This window comes from Xenopus laevis, chromosome 1S, assembly GCF_017654675.1.
Source record: "Xenopus laevis strain J_2021 chromosome 1S, Xenopus_laevis_v10.1, whole genome shotgun sequence".
Taxonomy (NCBI): domain Eukaryota; kingdom Metazoa; phylum Chordata; class Amphibia; order Anura; family Pipidae; genus Xenopus; species Xenopus laevis.
Window position 1 is genome coordinate 94,984,285 of NC_054372.1, and position 20,710 is coordinate 95,004,994.

The following is a 20,710-nucleotide window of genomic DNA, read 5'->3' on the forward strand; positions in this document are numbered from 1 at the left end:
TATGGGTAATGTTGGCCTAATTCAGCACAGTCTAGTTGGGGGACCCCTTGCCCTTTTTTCCGTTTCATTTCAGACTAGTACATCCAAAGCTCATCAGCCAAAACAGAAAGCCAAATTGGCCAATAATATCTTAGCACAGTGAGCCCCAATCAGTGGCTCACTAGCAACATGATGCTTGCCAACAGCTTGTATGTTGCACTCGGTGAACTCAAAGCAGGTGCTTATTTTTGAATACCTGGCTTAGAGGCAAGTTTGGTTGCATAAAAACCAGGTTTTCTGCCAAACAGAGCCTCCTTTAGGCTGCCAGTCCATGTAGGAGCTACAAAATATCCAATACAGCCATAACTGGCATTCCCACAGGGTCATAACTACAGAGCAAGCAGACCCTGCAGCTCCAGAGGGCCCAGGAGGTTTAGGGGCACCATGAAGCCCTAATTCATATTCAAGTTCAACAAATATTGGTAAAATAGGTCAACCTTTAGACATTTTGGGGGCCTGAAAAATAATTTGCAGTGGGGCCCAGTAATATATATTAACACCACTGCACTTTGCCACCTGGTCAGTATTTTACCGGCCTGGCCGGTAAAAATTATGGTTAATCCCAATGTTATTAATAGGGAAAAAGTTAAATATATAGGAAGGCCGGTATTTTTTTTCAGAAAAGGTGGCAACCCTAACTGCACTCCCAGGAACTTTTTGCATGCTGTTGTTGCTCCCCCAATTTTTTTGGTGGCTCATGGATAAAAAAGGCTGGGCCTAAGTCACATTTTTGAACTCTTTATATGTATATATATTTTAAATACAAATATAATAATATCTTGATCACCATTGATATACAGCAATTACAGACATTATAAATCAGTCACATTAGTCCCTTCTCCAGTGGAACTTACAATCTAAGGTCCCTATCATATTCACACACACTCTGCTTCATTTTATCACAATCCAATAACTGGCCTGTATGTTTTTGGAGTGTGGGAGGAAACCTGGAGTACCCAATGGACACACATTATTCTTTGCAGTACTTTGGCTGTAATCAAGCCAAGCCTCAAAGTAGTTGTGCTACCACCATTTTGCCCCAAATTCCTCAACCTACGCCCTTATCACACTGGCCAACCATATGTGTCTAGAAAAACTGCACAATATCAGTTTACACAATGTAACTGTACATCTATACTATCTACAGTAGCTGTATAGTCTGACTAATGCTCATACACTGTAAATAAACTGTTTTGTATGCATGGTGCAACTCCTCAGCTGCCTGTACTGTATTTTCATCTTGCCAGGTTGGGCATTAAATAAGGTCAATACAAAGAAGTAATTAGGAATTTATCAGGGAGGTCTGTCTTCTGAATACCATATCAACTCTTGTGACCACTCTTGTCCTTGAGAGCAACCCAGAGGATTGGGGGGCAGGAATGCACTGTGGCTGACTAATTCAGTGTGCTGATCTATGTATAATAAGTAAAGCTATATAAGCATAAAGATGTCTTTTATATTTTTCTCAGCACTGATATTACTAAACCCTGCACCTGATCAAAAACACTTCTGTGTGCAAATATGTTTTTTCTTCATGTCCCTCAGCAGCGTTAAGTACATGTCACTCAGTGTACCTTTGTGCTGCTCATTGCAGTCTGTGTCTGGTGCTATCCGGTTTACCACTGTACGCCCTCTCTGACACATATTAAACAGTCAACTATTCAGGAGAGGTAATGGATTAAAAGCTCATCATAGTCCCAGAAGCGTCCATTTCACTGACAAATATGGGTACTTGCTAGGTGTAGTACTGTCAAAGTTATTATTATATTTCTTTATAACGCATTGGAAATTTGATCTCATGTAAGCAAATGTACTTATGTCTGATTTATGTTCCTCAAGTGGTGCATTGTTTTTAAGCTGCCAGTAGTGACTATTACCATGAAAGCTGCAAGTACCTAGCAATGCCCTGAGGAGCACACTTTAAATGACAGAGTGGTGCAGCCATAATAATAGCTAATGGCTTCATTTGTACGTAACTGCTTTCATTCTAAACAATCAATCCACTGAAAAAAACACAACAAACCATATGGGTCTCAAACAAATTTATAGTTAGAAATTAAATGTTTTCCAGCTGTAAATCATTTTCTGTGGTGTTTATGAAACAGTTCTGTTCAGTTGTAAATATTTTATTTTGTTTTGTTTGAAGAAGCTGATCCACGCATCTATTTAAAGGGGAATTCCAGCCAACTTCCCAATACACTTTAAATAAAAAATGTAAAGTATTTTGATGTTATTTGTAAACAAATTTGCTAATGAAAGCAATGTCTATATTTTCATTGCTGCTCTCTGTACTGCTAGTTCGAAATACAGTATGTACCATTGGAATAATGTAGCTCTTCCACCCAAGACATTAGTTCCCATGCCTTACAAGTACTTTGATTAATAGATCTTCTAAAAAGAAATGCCACAGAAGGTGCATTGTGGGAAACTGAGTCTTAACTGGACGAAAGGTGACTTGCTACATTATATCAGTGGTACATGTAGTCAGGAGGAGCACTGCAGACAACAATGGGCAGACAAACATTGCTTTCAATAGTAATTATGTTTTCAAAATAACTTTAAAATCATTCAAAATGATTCGACCCTTGATAAGTCTGCTTCCTCTATCGCTTAAAGAAGTCCCGCCTCCCCAGCTAAAATATTACCTACCCAGAGCGAGCAGCCAGGGAAGTACTGTCCCTTTAAAAAAAACTTTGCCTTCATACTTCGCCAGTTTAAACCTACAAATGTTAACCTATGTCGACCTTCCCCGGCACTTTTCTAAGTTTTTTGGGGTCGAATAAAAATCCTTTGATCGATCGCTTAAAATCATTCGAATCGTTCCATTCAAAGGATTTTATTGCGAGATCGATAGGTCTGCTTCCTCTATCGCTTTAAGAAGTCCCGCCTCCCCAGCTAAAATCTTACCTACCCAGAGCGAGCAGCCAGGGAGTGGGGGAAATGGGCAGAAAAGTGGCAGGCGGGTGGATGGAGGGCCAGGTATATTATTATATATTATTAAATATTATTAACTGTACAGCATACAGAGATATTGACATTATATTATCCTTGTATTGTATTCTGATTATTCTGCAGCTGCTGTTACTTTTGCTGTTGGCTGCAAATATATATATTTATTTATACACCTGCATATAAATATATATTATATATTTACTTTTCTTCATATGCGAGAGTTAATCTTGACAGCTATAGCATACTAAAACCAGAGCGTCTGGTAATCATTAGCAAGTATTTTTCCTATGCATGGAAGGATTACAAGTAGATTAGGGGAGCATCTTAAAGTTTTGACATCACTTTGTCTCAAACCAAAACGATGGAAAATATGGTGATGTAGGTAAAATAACAGAAATCAACTCCACATGTGCCATTTTAACACTTTTTCACATAACAAGAAGATGTGTTTTGGCTACCCAGACAGTGTTTGTAGAAAATACTAAACAAGACTTTTCGTTTAATGCTTTTGTTGCACACTGATAATGATGATTAAGTAGCAGCTTCATAGAATAGACTTAAATGTCAGTAATTACACTTTGCCTTCACTCCAAAATTAGCACTATATGTAATATAACATAAGACACAGCCATTAAATTGAATTTGTATCAGGTGACAAATATATGAAGTAATATATAAGGAAATACAATCCTACAACCAAAAGGAGGAACGAGGCCCACATAGGGTCGAGATGAGTTTAGGCTAGGCCCCCTCCCCCGCTAGATGTGTATTGTGAGTATCGGCTGTCAGCCCCCACTCTCTCTCACAGGGAGTTACAACAATAGGGCCCCCTTTTCGGCGGGAAAAAAGGGGGCGGGCTGAAGGGCGGAGCCAGGGGGTAGGTAAGCCAGGAAGGGGCTTTTAAGGAGGAGCAGGAGGCCAGTAAAACATAACCTGTTTTTTCTTTCAGAGAGGACACTTACCGGTACGCTGCCAGCTTCGTTGAAAATGGAGAGAGGAAGATCCACTGCGCCGAGAAGGAGGGTGCTGCGTCCTCAGAGGTTCCGTGACGAAGAAGATGTCGGCCAAGTCCACGGTTCCGGTGCGAAGAGGAAGGTAAATTTCTCCCCTCTAGGTGGACGCTCCAACAGGCGACGCAGGATGATGGAGGCCATCACTGGAGACGACGCCGCCAGCAGCCACGGACCGGAGGAAGAGTTCGGAGGAAGCGGGTCGGAAGAAGATGGCGGCGGTATGAAGATGCAGGCATCGCGAGACTCGGATGACGTCATCGCACCGGAAGGAGGTAAGGGAGCCGGAGCGGTCCACACCGCTAAGAGCCCGATTACGGCCAGCCACAGAGGTCCACAGCCGGGGGAGAAGGAGGCCACAATACCCCATGCAGCACCCAAGGGGCCCCAATTTTGCTCATCACGCCAGCCCACCAACGATCGGGGAGCATTTACACCACGGGGCAAGACACCAACCAGGGGCCCTATCTTATTAAAACCCCGCCATACAAACCCCATCTCCGCCCAAACAGGGAACCCCCCTCCCAGTAGCCAGAGGGGGGTCCCTCCAAGAAGCAAGGGCCGGGAACCAGGAAAACGCGGGGGGAAAAGCCAGGCCCGCCCCAACAACCCCAGCAGTCCAGCCCCTACAACTCCCCCGATCCATAGGAATCCCCATAGAGGGGGAGGGAGCTGGGAACAGGAGCAGGGCTCGGACGAAGGAGAATGGGGGATGGAGGCAGAATCCACCCCAAACCAATCTAGGGCTAGGCACCCAGGACCTTTCCCAAGGGGGGGAGGGAACTCCAGGCCCAGGGGAACAGGTGGTCACTCGTATTTTCAAACCTCAAGACACTGGAGCCAGCCACAGTGGTCTGGGGAGTATGACCAATGGGAAGATGATGACTCTTGCTATTTATCGAGGAATACAATTACGAGGATGATTGTGAGTTTTTTCCTGCAAGCAGCCACGGGCATCGGCAAAGGAGGCCAGTAAAGGGAATGTGGCAGGAAGACATTGGTTACGGAAATAACCGGGTGCCAAGTTTTTATTTTAGAAACCGAGAGGAGGAGGAGAGTTGGATCCAATGGAGAAAGGAGAGAGAGCAGAAGGGAGAGGAGGAAGCAGGACCTTCAAGACGGCAGGAAGGAAGGGAGAGGGCTTCATTCAGTACAGAAGGGCAGTCTTCACAGAACGGCGACAGGACCAAGGTGCCTACACGGAAGACTACTATGGGTGAGTTGAATATTTCTTCTGATTCAGAATCTGATTTTGAGGGGTCAGATAGTGAGACTGAGGGAGGAAAGATATTATCATTAATGAAAAAATTCTTTAGAGGAAAAGGGAAAGAAAAAGGTTTAGGAAAAACAAAAGAAAGTAGTCAATCAATGGTGCTAGTTGGAGCAGCAGATACTTACGCATGCGCGTTGACAGAAACAGCAGATCACTTGCCGAGGAAAACTAGGAAAAATATTGAGGCTGGAAAATTTGTGGATATCTATGAGTTGACTAGGGAAGCTGTTCAGGCAAAGGAGGACGGGGTGAAAACCGAAGAGAAAGGAAAAAAGGGAAAAACAATTTTCGATTGGTTGAAGGGATTCTTGGTTTTTGCAAGCGTATACTTAGAGAAAAAAACAGAACAATGTTTGAATATTATAAAGTACATAGACACAATAGTCGATACATATTTGTTTTATAAAGGCTCTTCATGGTCGGATTACGACAGGGCTTTTAGGAAGAAGATATTGAGTAGCAAGGTCTTGTCTTTTGGACAAAAGGATATAGATTTGTGGACGAGATTGGTTTCAAAACATAATAGTTCAGCTGGCAATGGCAATAAAGGGTCATATGCTTTTAAGCCCAGAAACATCTGTTTTGCGTACAACGAGAAAAGGTGTACTAGGGGCTATGCGTGCAGGTTTAAGCATTCTTGTTTGGCTTGCGGATCTTCTCATGCGGTATCTGAATGTAATAAAAAGAAAGAAGGTCAGATAAACAGGCAGCCTTTTCGAACAGCTTACCAGAAGAGCGGAAACGCCAATACAGACAGCCAGGCTAAGTAAAGAGTTGGCAAGTTACCCAGACAAGGAAGCCGCAAAATTTTTAACAAAAGGTTTTTTGGAAGGTTTTAGGATCCCAGTTTTACACCCTCCCCCACCCAGCAAAGTTTTTGAAAATTTGAAATCAGCTAGTCGACATACCGAAGTTTTGAAGCACAAAATTGAAAAAGAAATAAAAGCAGGGAGAATGGCAGGACCATTTGAGGACTTGCCTATTGAGGGGCTAGTAGTGTCACCTTTAGGTATAGTCCCAAAAAAGGAGTCAGGAAAATTTAGAATGATACAGCACCTTTCATATCCAGATGGAGAATCGGTGAATGATGCTTTAGACGAAGAACAGTGTAAAGTACAATATCAGTCTTTCGATGAAGCATTGGAAATAGTTAGGAGTCAAGGAAAAGGGGCATTGTTGGCAAAGGTAGACATCGAATCTGCATTTAGGTTGTTACCCTTACATCCAGAAAGCTTTAGATTGACAGGTTGTCATTTTCAGGGAGCATTTTATGTCGACCTATGTCTACCCATGGGCTGCGCAATCTCTTGTTCATTTTTTGAGACTTTCAGCACCTATTTGCATTGGCAGTTATATAAAAGATCAGGCAACAAAGCTATAGCTCACTATTTAGATGATTTCCTGATCATAGGCCCCAGACACTCTGCAATCTATCAGGACACATTAGCAATATTTCTGCATATGTTGAAGGAATTAGGAGTGCCAGTGGCCGTTGACAAAACAGTAGAACCAACCACAAAATTGACCTTTTTGGGTATTGAGATTGATACAGGGGCCAAAATGTGTAGATTACCAAAAGAAAAGGTAGTAAAAACTAGGCAAGCAGTTAGGAGATTGGAAGCAGCGAATAAAGTATCACTGAGGGAAATGCAACAAGCCCTAGGTCTATTGAATTTCGCATGCAGGATAATACCAATGGGTCGCATTTTTAACAGGAGATTGGAAAATCCACATCAGGGGTTAATAAACCATTTCATAAAATAAGGGTCACAAAGGAAATGAAAGCAGATTTGAAAATATGGAACTGTTTCTTATCTAAATTCAATGGTGTCAGGTTATGGTTAGCAGAAACACAAATTAATCAAGAGGTAGAGCTTTTTCACAGATGCAGCCGGAAGCATTGGCTTTGGAGCTTACTTGGCAGGGAAATGGTGTGCGGCCAGGTGGCCGCAAGCATGGCATGACAAAGGTCTGACAAAGAATTTGACATTGTTGGAGTTATTCCCAATCTTGGTAGCATTGGAGCTTTGGGCAGAAGATTTGAAGGATAGGGCAATTAAGTTCTTTTCTGATAACATGGGAGTGGTCCACGCAGTGAATAACCTGTCATCAGACTCAACCCCAGTAATTGGACTACTAAGACATCTGGTTCTGATTTGTATGAGGTTTAATATATCGTTCAGAGCCCAACATGTACCAGGGGTAGAAAACACTATAGCAGATGCCTTGTCTAGAGAAAAGTGGGATATTTTCTTTAAGTGCGCTCCATATGCGGAAAAATCAGCTTACGCATGCCCTAAAAATTTATGGCAGCTCCTGACCCCCTCTTAGAAGAATTGTGTGAAAGGGCAGTATCCGAAAAGACTCTTTCCAGCTACAAAAGGGCCTGGAAGAGATGGCAGATATTCTGCAGAAGCGGTAAGAGCAATCAAGGCACTAAGGATTTGGTGTCATTTTTAATGGTCCTGTACAGAGAAGGAAAGTCAAGAGCAGGAGCCAGCAACGCATTAGCCGCAATTTCTCATTTTTCCATAGTAAAGGGTAGAGCAGATATCACACATGATCCATTAGTTAGGAAAATAATGAAGGGATGGGCAAGAGTTGAAGGCCCCAGGGTCGATAAGCGAGAACCCATAATTGAATGCAGACTAAAAATGATTCTGAACTCTCTTGAGGAGGTGTGTTCAGACCAATTTGAATGTATTTTGTTTAGAGCAGCCTTCGCTCTGGCTTTCGGAGGAGCATTTAGGATAAGCGAATTGGTCCCCCCATCCAAGAAGGTAACAGATAAAGGTTTAATGTATAGCCAGGTTTTATTACAGGACAGGAAGTTGTTAGTTTACATCAGTAGATCAAAAACAGATCAGTTGGGTAAGGGCAGATGGTTCAGTATAGAAAAAACTTCGAGAATAACATGCCCGGTCAAGGCCTTGCAGGATTACATAGGGATGCGCCCAGCAGGGGGGCACCTTTTGTTAATTCACAGGGATTTATCCCCCATGTCAGCATTTCAATTTAGGCAAGTGCTCAAAAAGGCAGTCATTGCGAACGGATGGGATCCTAAAAAATTTGGATCACATTCATTCAGGATAGGGGCAGCAACAGAAGCAGCAATGAGGGGAGAAACAGAGGATAGGATAAAAGGAATTGGGAGGTGGAAATCAAAAGCATACAAAAAATACATACGCCCCATAAATGTAACACAGTAGTAATCCTACAATTTTTAACCTACCCCCCCCCTTTTTTTCTTTGGTTTGTTGCTGCAGGGGGAAAAGCTACCTGCAACATTTTGATCATAGGCCACTCCTTTATTTTTTGGGCAAGACAGCATGCAGCAGGCAAGCAGTTGGGGTTACCGGAGGAACACATGAAGATTACATGGCAGGGGTGGAGAGGCATGAAGTGGGAACAAATGAGAGGCCGGTTGTATAGTTCAATACAGAAGTTCAAGTTCATAAACCTGGTGATAGTACATGCTGGGGGAAATGACCTTACGTCAATCAAAACCCCAGCGTTGATAGAAAGCATGAGAAAGGACTTGGAGGATTTAATGTCCAGCAACAAGATAGGGGGAGTGGCTTGGTCAGACATCATACAGAGAGGAGAATGGCGAGGAGCAGTTTCCCCCCAGGGCATTGAAAGAGCCAGGAAAAAAGTAAACCGGGCCATGCACAAGATCATGTGTTCCTCAGGTAACGGGGTAATTAGACATGACAATATAAGGTACCGACAAACACAGCTTTTTAGAAAGGATAAAGTACATTTGACAGAGGAAGGTTTGGATTTGTTCTGGGCAAACTTCAGGAATTATATAGAAGAATGGTGGAGGTCGCAGGAGGTCTAGGTGGGCCATGGAAAAGGATAGGTGGCACCCTTCCCTTCTTTTCCATTGGGTGGCATCAGTGCGGCTCCAGGAAGATGGATGGTTTTTTCAGTGAAGTGCAGGCCTACCCTCGGAAAGTCGCGAGTGTGGAGCAGACTTTGACTGCACGGTCTTGTCTGTGTCATGCGAGAGGCTGGGTTAGCGCCATTATTGCACATGATAGGGAGCAGGGGGATGGGCTACTGGTTGGTCAACAGCGGGCGCTCTGCCCCATGATCCCTGCTCTCTAAAATAACTGTTTGGTACGGTGTGGGCACCAGGCCCACGTTCTTGGCGATTATAGGAGCCGCAGCTGGTGGTCAGGGTGTACCTAGTCCTTGGCACATATATATATAACTTTGTTAATAAAATACGTGACCTCCACAGATTTTGCCACCTTAAGAAGTCTCCGTGTCGTTATTCAGGATTTTATTCAGGTTGGTGGTAAGCACAACGGAAGGGGGTAGGGGGATCCTTAGCCTAGGAGGAACGAGGCCCACATAGGGTCGAGATGAGTTTAGGCTAGGCCCCCTCCCCCGCTAGATGTGTATTGTGAGTATCGGCTGTCAGCCCCCACTCTCTCTCACAGGGAGTTACAACAATAGGGCCCCCTTTTCGGCGGGAAAAAAGGGGGCGGGCTGAAGGGCGGAGCCAGGGGGCAGGTAAGCCAGGAAGGGGCTTTTAAGGAGGAGCAGGAGGCCAGTAAAACATAACCTGTTTTTTCTTTCTCCCACCCTCCCATCCCAGGTAAAGAGCAAGAAGATACGAAAAGACGGTGCTCCAGGGTTTCTAGCAACCGATCGCCCTTATGTGGTCAGGAAGGAATTTTTCATCAGGCTGCTAATTGGCCAAAAAAGCACCTGAGTTTTTTGCCTTCCTCTGGGGCACCATTATCTGTGTAGGTCAATAGGTACCACCCTGACACAGCTGCGTTTTCAGTGACAAGGCATCAGTGCGGCTCCAGGAAGATGGATGGTTTTTTCAGTGAAGTGCAGGCCTACCCTCGGAAAGTCGCGAGTGTGGAGCAGACTTTGACTGCACGGTCTTGTCTGTGTCATGCGAGAGGCTGGGTTAGCGCCATTATTGCACATGATAGGGAGCAGGGGGATGGGCTACTGGTTGGTCAACAGCGGGCGCTCTGCCCCATGATCCCTGCTCTCTAAAATAACTGTTTGGTACGGTGTGGGCACCAGGCCCACGTTCTTGGCGATTATAGGAGCCGCAGCTGGTGGTCAGGGTGTACCTAGTCCTTGGCACATATATATATAACTTTGTTAATAAAATACGTGACCTCCACAGATTTTGCCACCTTAAGAAGTCTCCGTGTCGTTATTCAGGATTTTATTCAGGTTGGTGGTAAGCACAACGGAAGGGGGTAGGGGGATCCTTAGCCTAAGTCCATAACTTCAATTAGAAACTTAGAAATTGCAATCTGAATGTGAATTCAGCTAAAGTCTCTAAATCACAATACTGTAGATAAGTGTGCAAGGAAAAGCCTAGTGCATTGGCAGATGAAGGAGAAAGCGGAGTCACAGTTCCTGTTTACCTCATACAGTTTAGATCATTAAGTCTATTGTGTGAGCCACTGGACAATGGATTGTGGCCATGCAAATGGAAACTGTATGCCTGTTCAGTTTTTAAGATGATGACATGGATAACATGGAGGATCAACCAGTGTTTGGCCATCTCAACTGCTGGCACCCTAAATTATTATAATTGAATGCTCAGTTAGATTTGATAATCATCATGACAATAGTCTGAAGCCTTAGTTTGCTTTTTGTCCATTATCTTAGGTTTTGCATTACATTATATAGAATTGAATTAAAGCTGTTTTTTTTACTAATGGATATATTTGCTGTATTTGGAAAGTATGAATTTTCTGATTATAATACAGGTATAGAAACTTTTATCAATGCTTGGGACCTTTTCTTCTAAAAATGAACTCGGTAAAGCTGTGATGATATGAATTTATGCAACTTCATTTCACCAAGTACAAATGTTTTATTATTATTATTATTATTAAAGATAAAAATTAGATTAAAAGTTATTTTCTGTTATTCTGAGCTTTCTTGATAACAGTTTTTCAGATAAGAGATCCCATTCCTGTACAACTTTGCACACTTGCTGAGGAGTAAGATCCTTACTACCCTCCTTATATCAGCATTTTTAATTCATCATGCAGTTTTACTTATATGCTAGTGGGTGACAGAAGGGGGCTGCCTGAACAATACATAACATTCTTACTTTCAGGAGACAGACCATTGATTCTACCCTTCTGATTTGTTACTAGACCTGGAGCAAATTTTGCACCTTGAGTTAGTATATTACCTCATAATTTAATAAACAATATAAATGGGCAATGCAAAGAAAAATGGCAGAAAAAAATGCAAATGGTTTTAAGCTTATTTTGCACATTTTTAAAAACTTTATATTGATGACAAATGTATGCAAAATATATGCAAACACTTTTGCAGGCTTCTGTTCCTTTTTATTCACATTCCCTTTTTCTGTTTATTAAATTAAACCAGATAATTGGGGTATCCCCATTGCAATGTACATGCAATCTTATTTGCCTGTAGGAAGCTCTACTGCAGCAGAGAGTGATGTGATTCCTGAACTAAATTCATTAAATGCTGTGTACAATATCTTAACTTGTATATAATAAATAATCTTAATAACGCTATAGTGTGAGCAAGTTTTCACTGATACTCAGTGCCAGGTTTTAATACCGTTAACATTTATGCAGTTCTCTTGATCTCAAGCAGCACCTTACCCTACAAATGCTTTGAAATAACGCATGATTGCACATCGTCTCAATGCTCTCAGAACTATAAATAATAAAAGATGTGAGGTGAATAACACAGGAAAAGGATGGTTGATATTCTGAAGTGCAATGTTTCACAAGGCCCTGCTTCAGTAGCTTTTCACAAGGAAAGCTACTGAAGCAGTTTATTGCCAATAGATTAGCCACAATAGTGCAAGCTATAACACTATATTTATTCTGCAGAATGCTTTACCATACCTGAGTAAAGCTCTAGAAGTGTTCTCTGTTTGTTTAGGATAGCAGCTGCCATATTGGCTTTGTGTGACATCACTTCCTGCCTGAGTCTCTCCCTGCTCGCTCATAGCTCTGGGCTCAGATTACAGCAGGGAGGGGAGGAGGGAGGGGGAGAGGAGCAAACTGAGCATGCTCAAGGCCGTGCCCTGGAGGTTTAAGCTGAAAACAGGAAGTCTGATACAGAAGCCCACGAGTACACAATAGAAGGAAAGAAATGCTGTATTTCTTTTGACAGAGGACTCAGAGCAGCATTACATTGAGGGTTTACTGGTGTATTTATATAGACCTTTCCAATAAAGCTTACTTAATTTTAGCCTTTCCTTCTCCTTTAATGAATGTACCATAGAATATCCTCTAAGAGTAAAGGGTTTTGGGGACAAAGATGTGCATGTTCTTTCCGCACAAATATAAAGGACAAGGAAGCGGTTACGAAGTCCATTAGGAAACTCCTACTTTAAGGGGGTTGTTTATCAAATCCAAATTTTTCTGATTTTTTTTATTTACAAAAAGTAAGACCAAATAAGAATACACGATTTGACCTTATTAATTAATCAAAAAACTTGATTTATTCAGATCGGGGAAAAATGCGACAAAATCAAGCGAAAACCAGAACTGTACGATTTTTTCTGAGTTTTTTTTCCAAATCGTGCAATTTGTTCGGAATTTTTTCCAAAAGGCCCAACTTTTTCAGATTTTTGCCCTAAAAGCCTTAAATAGTTTGATTTTCGAGCTAATTACAGAGCAGACTTCAGAAACTTTCAAATAGGATAGGGGCCTCTCCCATTGACTTATATACAACCTGGTCTGAGATGGCTGATTTTCGGATTTCGCTTTAATAAATAGTGAAATATCCGACTTAAAAAAAACCCTCTGAATTATTGGTTATTGGTACTTTGTATTGCTTATCTTTCACACCACCGCATGGTTTCTAGGGTAATTTGAACCCTAACAACCAGATATCTGTAGAGCTGCTGATCAAAAAGTAATTAAATTGAAGTTATTAAAAAAACACAATAAAAAAATGAAGACTATTTGCATATTATTTCAGACTATCTCAACAACATACTAAAAGTTAATTTAAAGGTAAAGTATTGTGGGGCTGGTATTTCCATTTAATGGGTGGCAGTGGTGGCAATATACTAAATATATATACTGTATATTTGTTTAGAAAACATAACATCAAATGTAAAACAAGTCAAGAGGGAGAAGACAGTTGTATACAAAATAAATACGTAAAAAAACTTAACTCTGCTTCAAAGAGAACATTTGTACATGAGCTAGATAAAATTTATCTAGTGTGGCAAAATTTTTGGGCGTTGTTTGCAGTCACAATGTGAATATACTAGGGCAGCTGTGGCGTGAATCTCTTTGGCTCAGTAGGAGTAATGGAAATGCTGACCATACTCGTTCCTCTGCAAGTTACTAAATTAGAAGACTAATTCTCCCAGAATCTCATTGAGAAATGGCTAGTATTGTTATGGCTTTTTTTTCCCCCAGGAGCTATATAATTTTTTTCCTTCTGGCTCTAGGAACTTAAAGAGAACTTTAATCTTGCACAGAATTTCAAATTCTGTATTTCCAAAGAGACAGCATAAAGGTTTCCTTGTAAAAGGATTACTCTGGAGAAATTTGGTCATCTAGGGCAGTAAATGCTTTATCACCTCTACTCTTGTCTGTGCAAAGAAGGTTGATAAAACTATTGTGACTTTTCTTTTTCAGTATCTCCTGGGCTGCATCCTTGTGCAATTGAATTATAACTCTTCAATTTTCTGATTGTCTCTGCTTTTTGATTGTCTCTGCTTTTTGATTGCTGACATTGTCTTCTGTCTGAGATATCAGACAGAAGACTGATTGTCTCTATGATATTTCTGAAACCAGTCTGGAAGGCTTTGGGAAAGAAACTGGCATTTTATTTTTTCTTTTGAGGAAGCATTGGAACTAAACTTTCATTTTTCATTATAGACTTGCTAAGCATTTAACTATTTCTTCTGCAAATGTGTGTAGTTTTCTCATAACTATTTGCTGTTGTCTTATTATGTTTTATTTTGTGTTTAACATTTTTTCAACCGTCCTATGTCTTATTTATAAGAATTGTGTTATTTTAAGAGGTGAAAAAATTACTTTCTATTTGAACTAAAGTTATTGAATTTTAATAAAAGATTTAAACATATAATTCATTGATTGTACTTATTGATTTTAGTGAGGTAGAGGGTATAATATAACTAATAACATAATAATGGAAATTAATTTATCAATATTGAAACAAATGTGCAACTTTATAACCCTTGGTTCAACAGCCAGTTCCAAGTCATAAAGCCAGTAGGGATTTTTATTTTTTAATTTGTACGGTAACCTGAGTGAAGTTAATCTACACAACTAGCACTGGTGTATTCAGGTTGAAAATCAGTTTTAGACTAAAAGGTCAGTACCAGTGAATTCCCATTTAACTGAAAGCAGAGATGTTAATCATAGCCATTCTCAAGCCTGCGGTGCCATCAATAAATGTTGGTGATGTGACATAATTTCATCAACATTGACGTCATTGCAGAAGGCCCACTGCTATAGGAAATGTCATTGAGCATGCCTACACAATCATCTGAAGCTGCTAAATGATCACTGCATATGCACACAAGCTCATCTGATGTCATTAAATGTGCACATTGAATTCAGTGGAGGAGCTGGAAAACCCAGGGGGAATTACGCACGAAAACAAACCGGGTGACTCCAGGGTAAATTAGGGCGGTTGACATCTGTAAAGAGAAGTGGTCGATTTTGTGTGCTTCTCCACTAGCTAACAATAGCCATATCTACTTTTTGATATGCGATTATTCAGTTATCAGTGGCGGAACAACCAGGGGCACAAAGGGTGCAGTTGCACCAGGGCCCCTGCATCCTTTATGGGGCCCGCCATGACCCAGGAAAATACTTGTTAATCAGATTTTTCCTGCATCCCTCAGTGGCCCAGCCCACCTACAATCCCAATTGGCCCAGCCCATCCACCATCCCGATTGGCCCAGCCCGCCCTAAAACCTAATTGGCTCCGCTTCCTCTGAACCCGATTGGACACGCCCACCACCAAATCCGATTGGCCCAGTCCACCGCTGAACCCGATTGGCCTATCCCCAAGTGGGCGGCCGTCATTCCAGCCTCCAGGAGAGAGAAACTACTGAGAGATACCCTTATTGTTTTACTTTATTTTATTAAGATTTTTCCGTTTACGAATTTGGCTAGTTTTGAGCAACTTTTAACATGGCTTTTGGCTAGTTTTTTGATAGTCTTTGGCTGGTTTTGAAATGAAAACCTGGCAACCCTGAGAGAGCAGAAGAGGAGGGCAAAACAGAATGTAGGAAGAATGTAGGGTGGACAATATAAGTGAAAATACATTGTGATTGGGGAGAAAATAAGATTCCTTATAATACATGAGTGATACTCGGAGTTCCCTGTATAACTCAGCCTGCAGCTTTGTGTCTTTATATGGTCACAGAACAACCCCTCAGTGACTTGTAATATCCTTTTCATTTACAGTGGCGTGGGGGATACATTATCCCTTATAATACACGCGTGATACTCAGAGTTCCCTGTATAACTCAGACTGCAGCCTTGTGCCTTTATATGGTCACAGAACAACCACTCAGTGACTTCTAATATCCTTGTCATTTAAAGTAGGGGGTACATTATGCCTTATATCATTATAATACAGTGAAACCTCCATTTTACATATCCTTTTTGCATGTAACGTTTGGATTAACTTTTAGTATGTTATATAATGGCTAATTCTAAGCAACTTTTCAATTGGTCTTCATTATTTATTTTTTATTGTTTTTGAATGATTTCCTCTTCTACATCTTTTCAGCTTTTAAATGGGGGTTATTGACTGCATCTAAAAACAAATGCTTTGTAAAGCTACATAAGTTAAACCAGTTTACCCTATGACGTCCAGTCCGTAGTGTTGCGCTGTGGCTGCTGGTAGAGTTATCATAGTTGAACAGGAAATCTAAGACCGCTAGGCGGCATAATGGTGAGGTAGATGACAGAATTATTTGCAGAAGTGTGCTGTACACAACATGTGGGTCTCTGCATTTTGAAATAATAAAGCGAGTGTAGCCCCATTCCTGACAGAAAGGTCTGCAAATGCTAACTGGGCGTAACTTCTTATTACCACCATTTAGGCTTTAAGGACTTATAATATTAGGATGGATTGGCATCTTAGTGTGTCATGTTTGTGTTAGGAAACGTCGTAGTCCTATGCAAATATATGTGGATAGACCTGCTGATTTCCTCTTATATAATAAATGGGTGACAGGATATATATATATATATATGTCAGAATCTGTTCCATATTGCTGCCTGTCTTAAAAGAGAATACTTGCATAGATTCTAATATAAGGCCCCATATATACTAATGCGTTTGTATTTGTCCCATTATCATATCTGACATATTGGCCAACATCATTCATTATAAAAAAAAGTTTGTGGTAATTTGCATTATCCATGGGTATTGTTTGGTCTCATGGGAAAACTTTGCATTTCTGTTGTAGTCCCATGGCATTAAGGTAAATGTGGCCCTCTGCCACTTTAATTGGAACAAAGTTGGAACATGTGGCTAGTCCACCAGTAGGTCAGATGTAGTTTAATGTGATAGTGACCCCATATATTTATTTTTACCTGTCTAGCTAATCTAGAGACGCCAAACAAGCTTAGTGATGTGCCCTGAACATTTACTTTCAAGGGGTGAAAAATGTTCCAGTGGTTTTAAACTTGTTGCTTTCAGCACCCACTGAGCTGATTAAAGAGAGGGGCTAGTAAGTTGGTTACACAGTGAGCAATATGTCTGGACCAGGACATGACAGAGGCAACGTCGGTACCTGTCCCAGCCCTTACCCAATAACCAACAGCCCCCTTTTGCCTCCAAGCCCCTTTAAGGAAATACGACAAAATGGAGTGGGGGGTGGAAACCTAGTCCCCTAATTTTTAAAACCTGTCCCACGTCACCCTGATCCACTCTTCCACTGCCCAATCACCTATTAACAACTAGGAGGGGCTTCTGAACCTCGTGCTCTGTCATGCCCCTGCTTCTCTAGGCTGTGCCCCGTGTCATTGGGTTACTGGAATGTTTCAGGCCCAGCATGGCCTTTTGTCAAACATAGTCCAGCCACTACAAGCAGGACATTTTTCAAAGACAGCCCGGAGCTCTTATATGTACACAAAACCCAGTATGCCAGTGCCAACTAGAAGGGACAGATCCAACTCTCTTCATCCTGATCCATATGGGTAGAGCAGTGCTATGTGACCTTCAATGTCTGTCATATGACTGTTTGTTTAACCAAAGGGGCTAATTGGATAACATGGAAAAGGCCATGGTCCTGTCTTTACACTTCCAATGGATGTTTACAGCTGCTAGAGACACCCAGTATTTTTTCTGGCATTTAAACTGAGAGAAAGGACATGTAATCTGCATGGATCAAGATAAGTATTCTGATGTGGATAGTATCCAGATGCAATTACCTGTAGTCCTATATAGAGGCTTCCAGAGTATTTTGCTGTAATGTCTTATGCCAGTCCTACAGTCCTTTAGGTTCCAACAAATAAAATGTCCTAGGTGGTGCAATGTAGTCAATGTGTATATAACAGATGGAAGCAGGCCAGGAACCACAGTGCTGTTCTGCAATTAACTCTTATTACTCACTTCACTTTTTGAGCAAATTTTTTTTACTGTAGAGTTCCATGTTATAGAAATGGCCCAAAGGCAACAAAAGCAGACTGAGGCATCAAACCAAAGTACACCAAGATTTAAAACTGGGCCTGTCCTCCTACAGCAGCAACCATGCCAAGAAATCTACGTCTATCAGCTAAACAAGCACTCTTGGCTGAGCTTTAGAACTAGTAGTACTACTTTACTACTTTTGCTTCTCAGCAATAAATATGTTTTTATATGATCTAATTATCAAATGTTTAATCGAACAGTATACAATGCAAAGCATCATTAGTGCTTATCCCACATGGTACATCAAAGCCTTAAAGGAGAAGGAAAGCAACCGAAGCAGTTTATTGCCAATATATTAGTCACACTAGTGCAAGCTATAACACTATATTTATTCTGCAGAATGCTTTACCATTACTATTGTAATTTTAATTCATCTCCATAATGTCATTGCTTGTTCTAGCCGTATCCTTCACCCTGATGCCGTCCCTTCACCCATCTTGGCCAGTGGCTGAATAATCGACCTGACAAGGTGAGCCTGGTTATGTTCCTGCTATAGTTCTATGCTTTATTGTGCTGTCTACTTAGTTATTGTTGTGGTGCTGGGGTTTCTTACCAACATTTGTGTGTACACTCCCCATACAGGTCCAGGGACTGAATAGTAATATAAGCAATAACAAGTACTAATAATGACGACCACAGATTGTTTTTGGGCTGCTGCAGTTAGTGACCACTGGCAATCAGGTAGTATTTTAGTTGCAGGCTTGAAAGAAGCAGAGTAAGATGGCTAATAATTCAAAAAACAGTAAAAAATTAAGACCAATTGAAAAGTTGCTTACAATAGATCATTATAGGGGTTGTTCACCTCTAAAGTAAGTTTTAGTGATGTAGAGGGTGATATTCTGAAACAATTTGTAATTGGTTTTAACTTTTTATGGGTTTTTGTTGTTTAGCAGCTCATCAGTCTGCAATTTCAGTAATCTGGTTGCTAGGGTCCAAATTACCTTAGCAACCATGCATTATGGATGAGACTGGAATATGAATAGGAAAGGCCTGAATAGAAATGATGAGTAATGAAAAGTAGCAATAACAATGCAATTATAGCTTTAAAGAGCATTTGTTTTTAGATGGGATCAGTTAGTTGTTATTAGGTGTCTGTGCTGCCTTGTTAAAGCACACACAAATACATCTTCACCCGGTTCCTGTTTTACTCTGTAACATCTGTATGAAAGAACTTCACAGGAAGGGATTGTGTGGCATTTTCACAGATTTAGAATTATAGAAAATTACTGGCCATGCCCGGTGGGGATTTAGCTTTCAGGTTTCCAGCTTACAGGCTTTTACCTAAAACACATATATCCTTGCTGGTGTTGTGCTGCAACCTAAGGGTACGGGCAGGGAAGTATCTATCAGCTAAGACAGTTGGGTGTGGTACAGCAAATAAGAATACAAGTATAGGATCTGTTGTCTGGAAATCCATTATCCAGAAATCTCAGAATTACAGGATGGCTATCTCCCATAGACTACCATTTTAATCAAATAGTTCTAATTTTTGAAAACAATTTTCTTTTTCTCTGTAATAATAAAACAGTAGCTTGTACTTGATCCAAACTCAGATATAATTAATCCTTATTGGAAGCAAAACCAGCCTATTGGGTTTATTTACTGTTTACATGATTTTCTAGTAGACTTATTATGGAAAGATCTCTAACAGGTCCCATACCTGTACAGGTTTCCAGCAATAGACTGCTGATCAGCAGCATGTTATTGTTTGGTGCAATAAATGCAATAAAATGGTGGCCCTCTTTTCCTTCAGTTCCTTTGTTTGGGACCTCTGAGCAACTGCCTGTCCTGACCTTTTTATTTTCTTTTATTAATCAAGAACAGTAGGATATAAGCACCAGTCACAGCTCTGCCTTAACACAGGGAAAAAGCTTTATCCAACAGTACCCAATCCTTAAATAAAGACACGGACAACTGTTCTGAGGTGAATCTGTGATGGTCACATCTTTATTGTATTTCAGTAACGAGTGTCCTACAAAGGGCTGTTTGATCTGAAGGAAGGCAAAAAATCGGAATTACTCCCAGGATCAATATGCCCTATTCAGCTTTACCAAAATACATGTATGACTGTATGTCAGTAAGGGAGATGTGTGTCTATGCAGGTGTCAGTAAGGGGATGTGTGTCTGTGTGGTGCATGTATGGCTACCAGTTTGGAAATGTAGGAATGTATGGGTGCCTGTAAAGGTGGTTGTATGATTATGTAGGAATGTATGGGTGCCTGTAAGGGTGGTTGTGTGGATATGTAGGAATGTATGTGTGCCTGTAAGGGTGGTTGTATGGATATGTAGGAATGTATGGGTGCCTGTAAGGGTGGTTGTATGGATATGTAGGAATGTATGGGTGCATGTGAAGGTGGTAGTATGGATATGTGGGAATATATGTATGCAAACATACCCCTTGATGATAGATGGAAAGGCCAGATCCCTGGGCCATTTCCAAGGGGTCAGAACCCTGTTCCTGCCTGGATGTTTCAGCCTCACCACCTTCGGGTTCTTTCTGGGAGGCGCTTTTCTTTATCTCCTCTGCTGTTCTTCTTGGAAACACTGCTGGAAGTAGCATGTGTAAAAAGCTCTGCCTGGATGATATCAGAGCGATGATCTTCCCAACACTCTTCCATTATGTGGTCTGGGTATTCAGCGGGATCCACGTTGATGGGTTGTCCTGAAGGGTAGAATTTTGTGGCTACTTTCAGGCAGCACAGAGCCATCATGGAGGGTGCATAAGTATAAAACTCATGATGGTGGGTCAGGC

The 20,710-nt window shown here is 41.2% G+C and overlaps 1 protein-coding gene across 14 annotated transcripts in view; it reads left to right on the top strand.

The window, feature by feature from the left end:
* The first annotated feature begins 3,905 nt into the window (after positions 1-3,905).
* LOC108706886 overlaps positions 3,906-20,710 on the top strand; it is a 31,598-nt gene continuing 14,793 nt past the window's right edge. For 4 of the 14 annotated variants that reach the window (XR_005964977.1, XR_005964976.1, XR_005964978.1 and 1 more), the window contains exons 1-3: positions 3,906-4,276; positions 5,039-5,217; positions 18,359-18,427. Coding sequence is in view for 4 of the 14 variants with exons in the window: in XM_041579928.1 (XP_041435862.1) it covers positions 7,581-8,483 (903 nt within the window). In the remaining 10 variants the exon portion in view is untranslated. Of the gene's footprint in view, positions 10,451-18,358; positions 19,458-20,710 lie in introns of those variants that run through there. The other 10 variants (XR_005964973.1, XR_005964972.1, XR_005964974.1 and 7 more) reach the window with 7 other exon arrangements.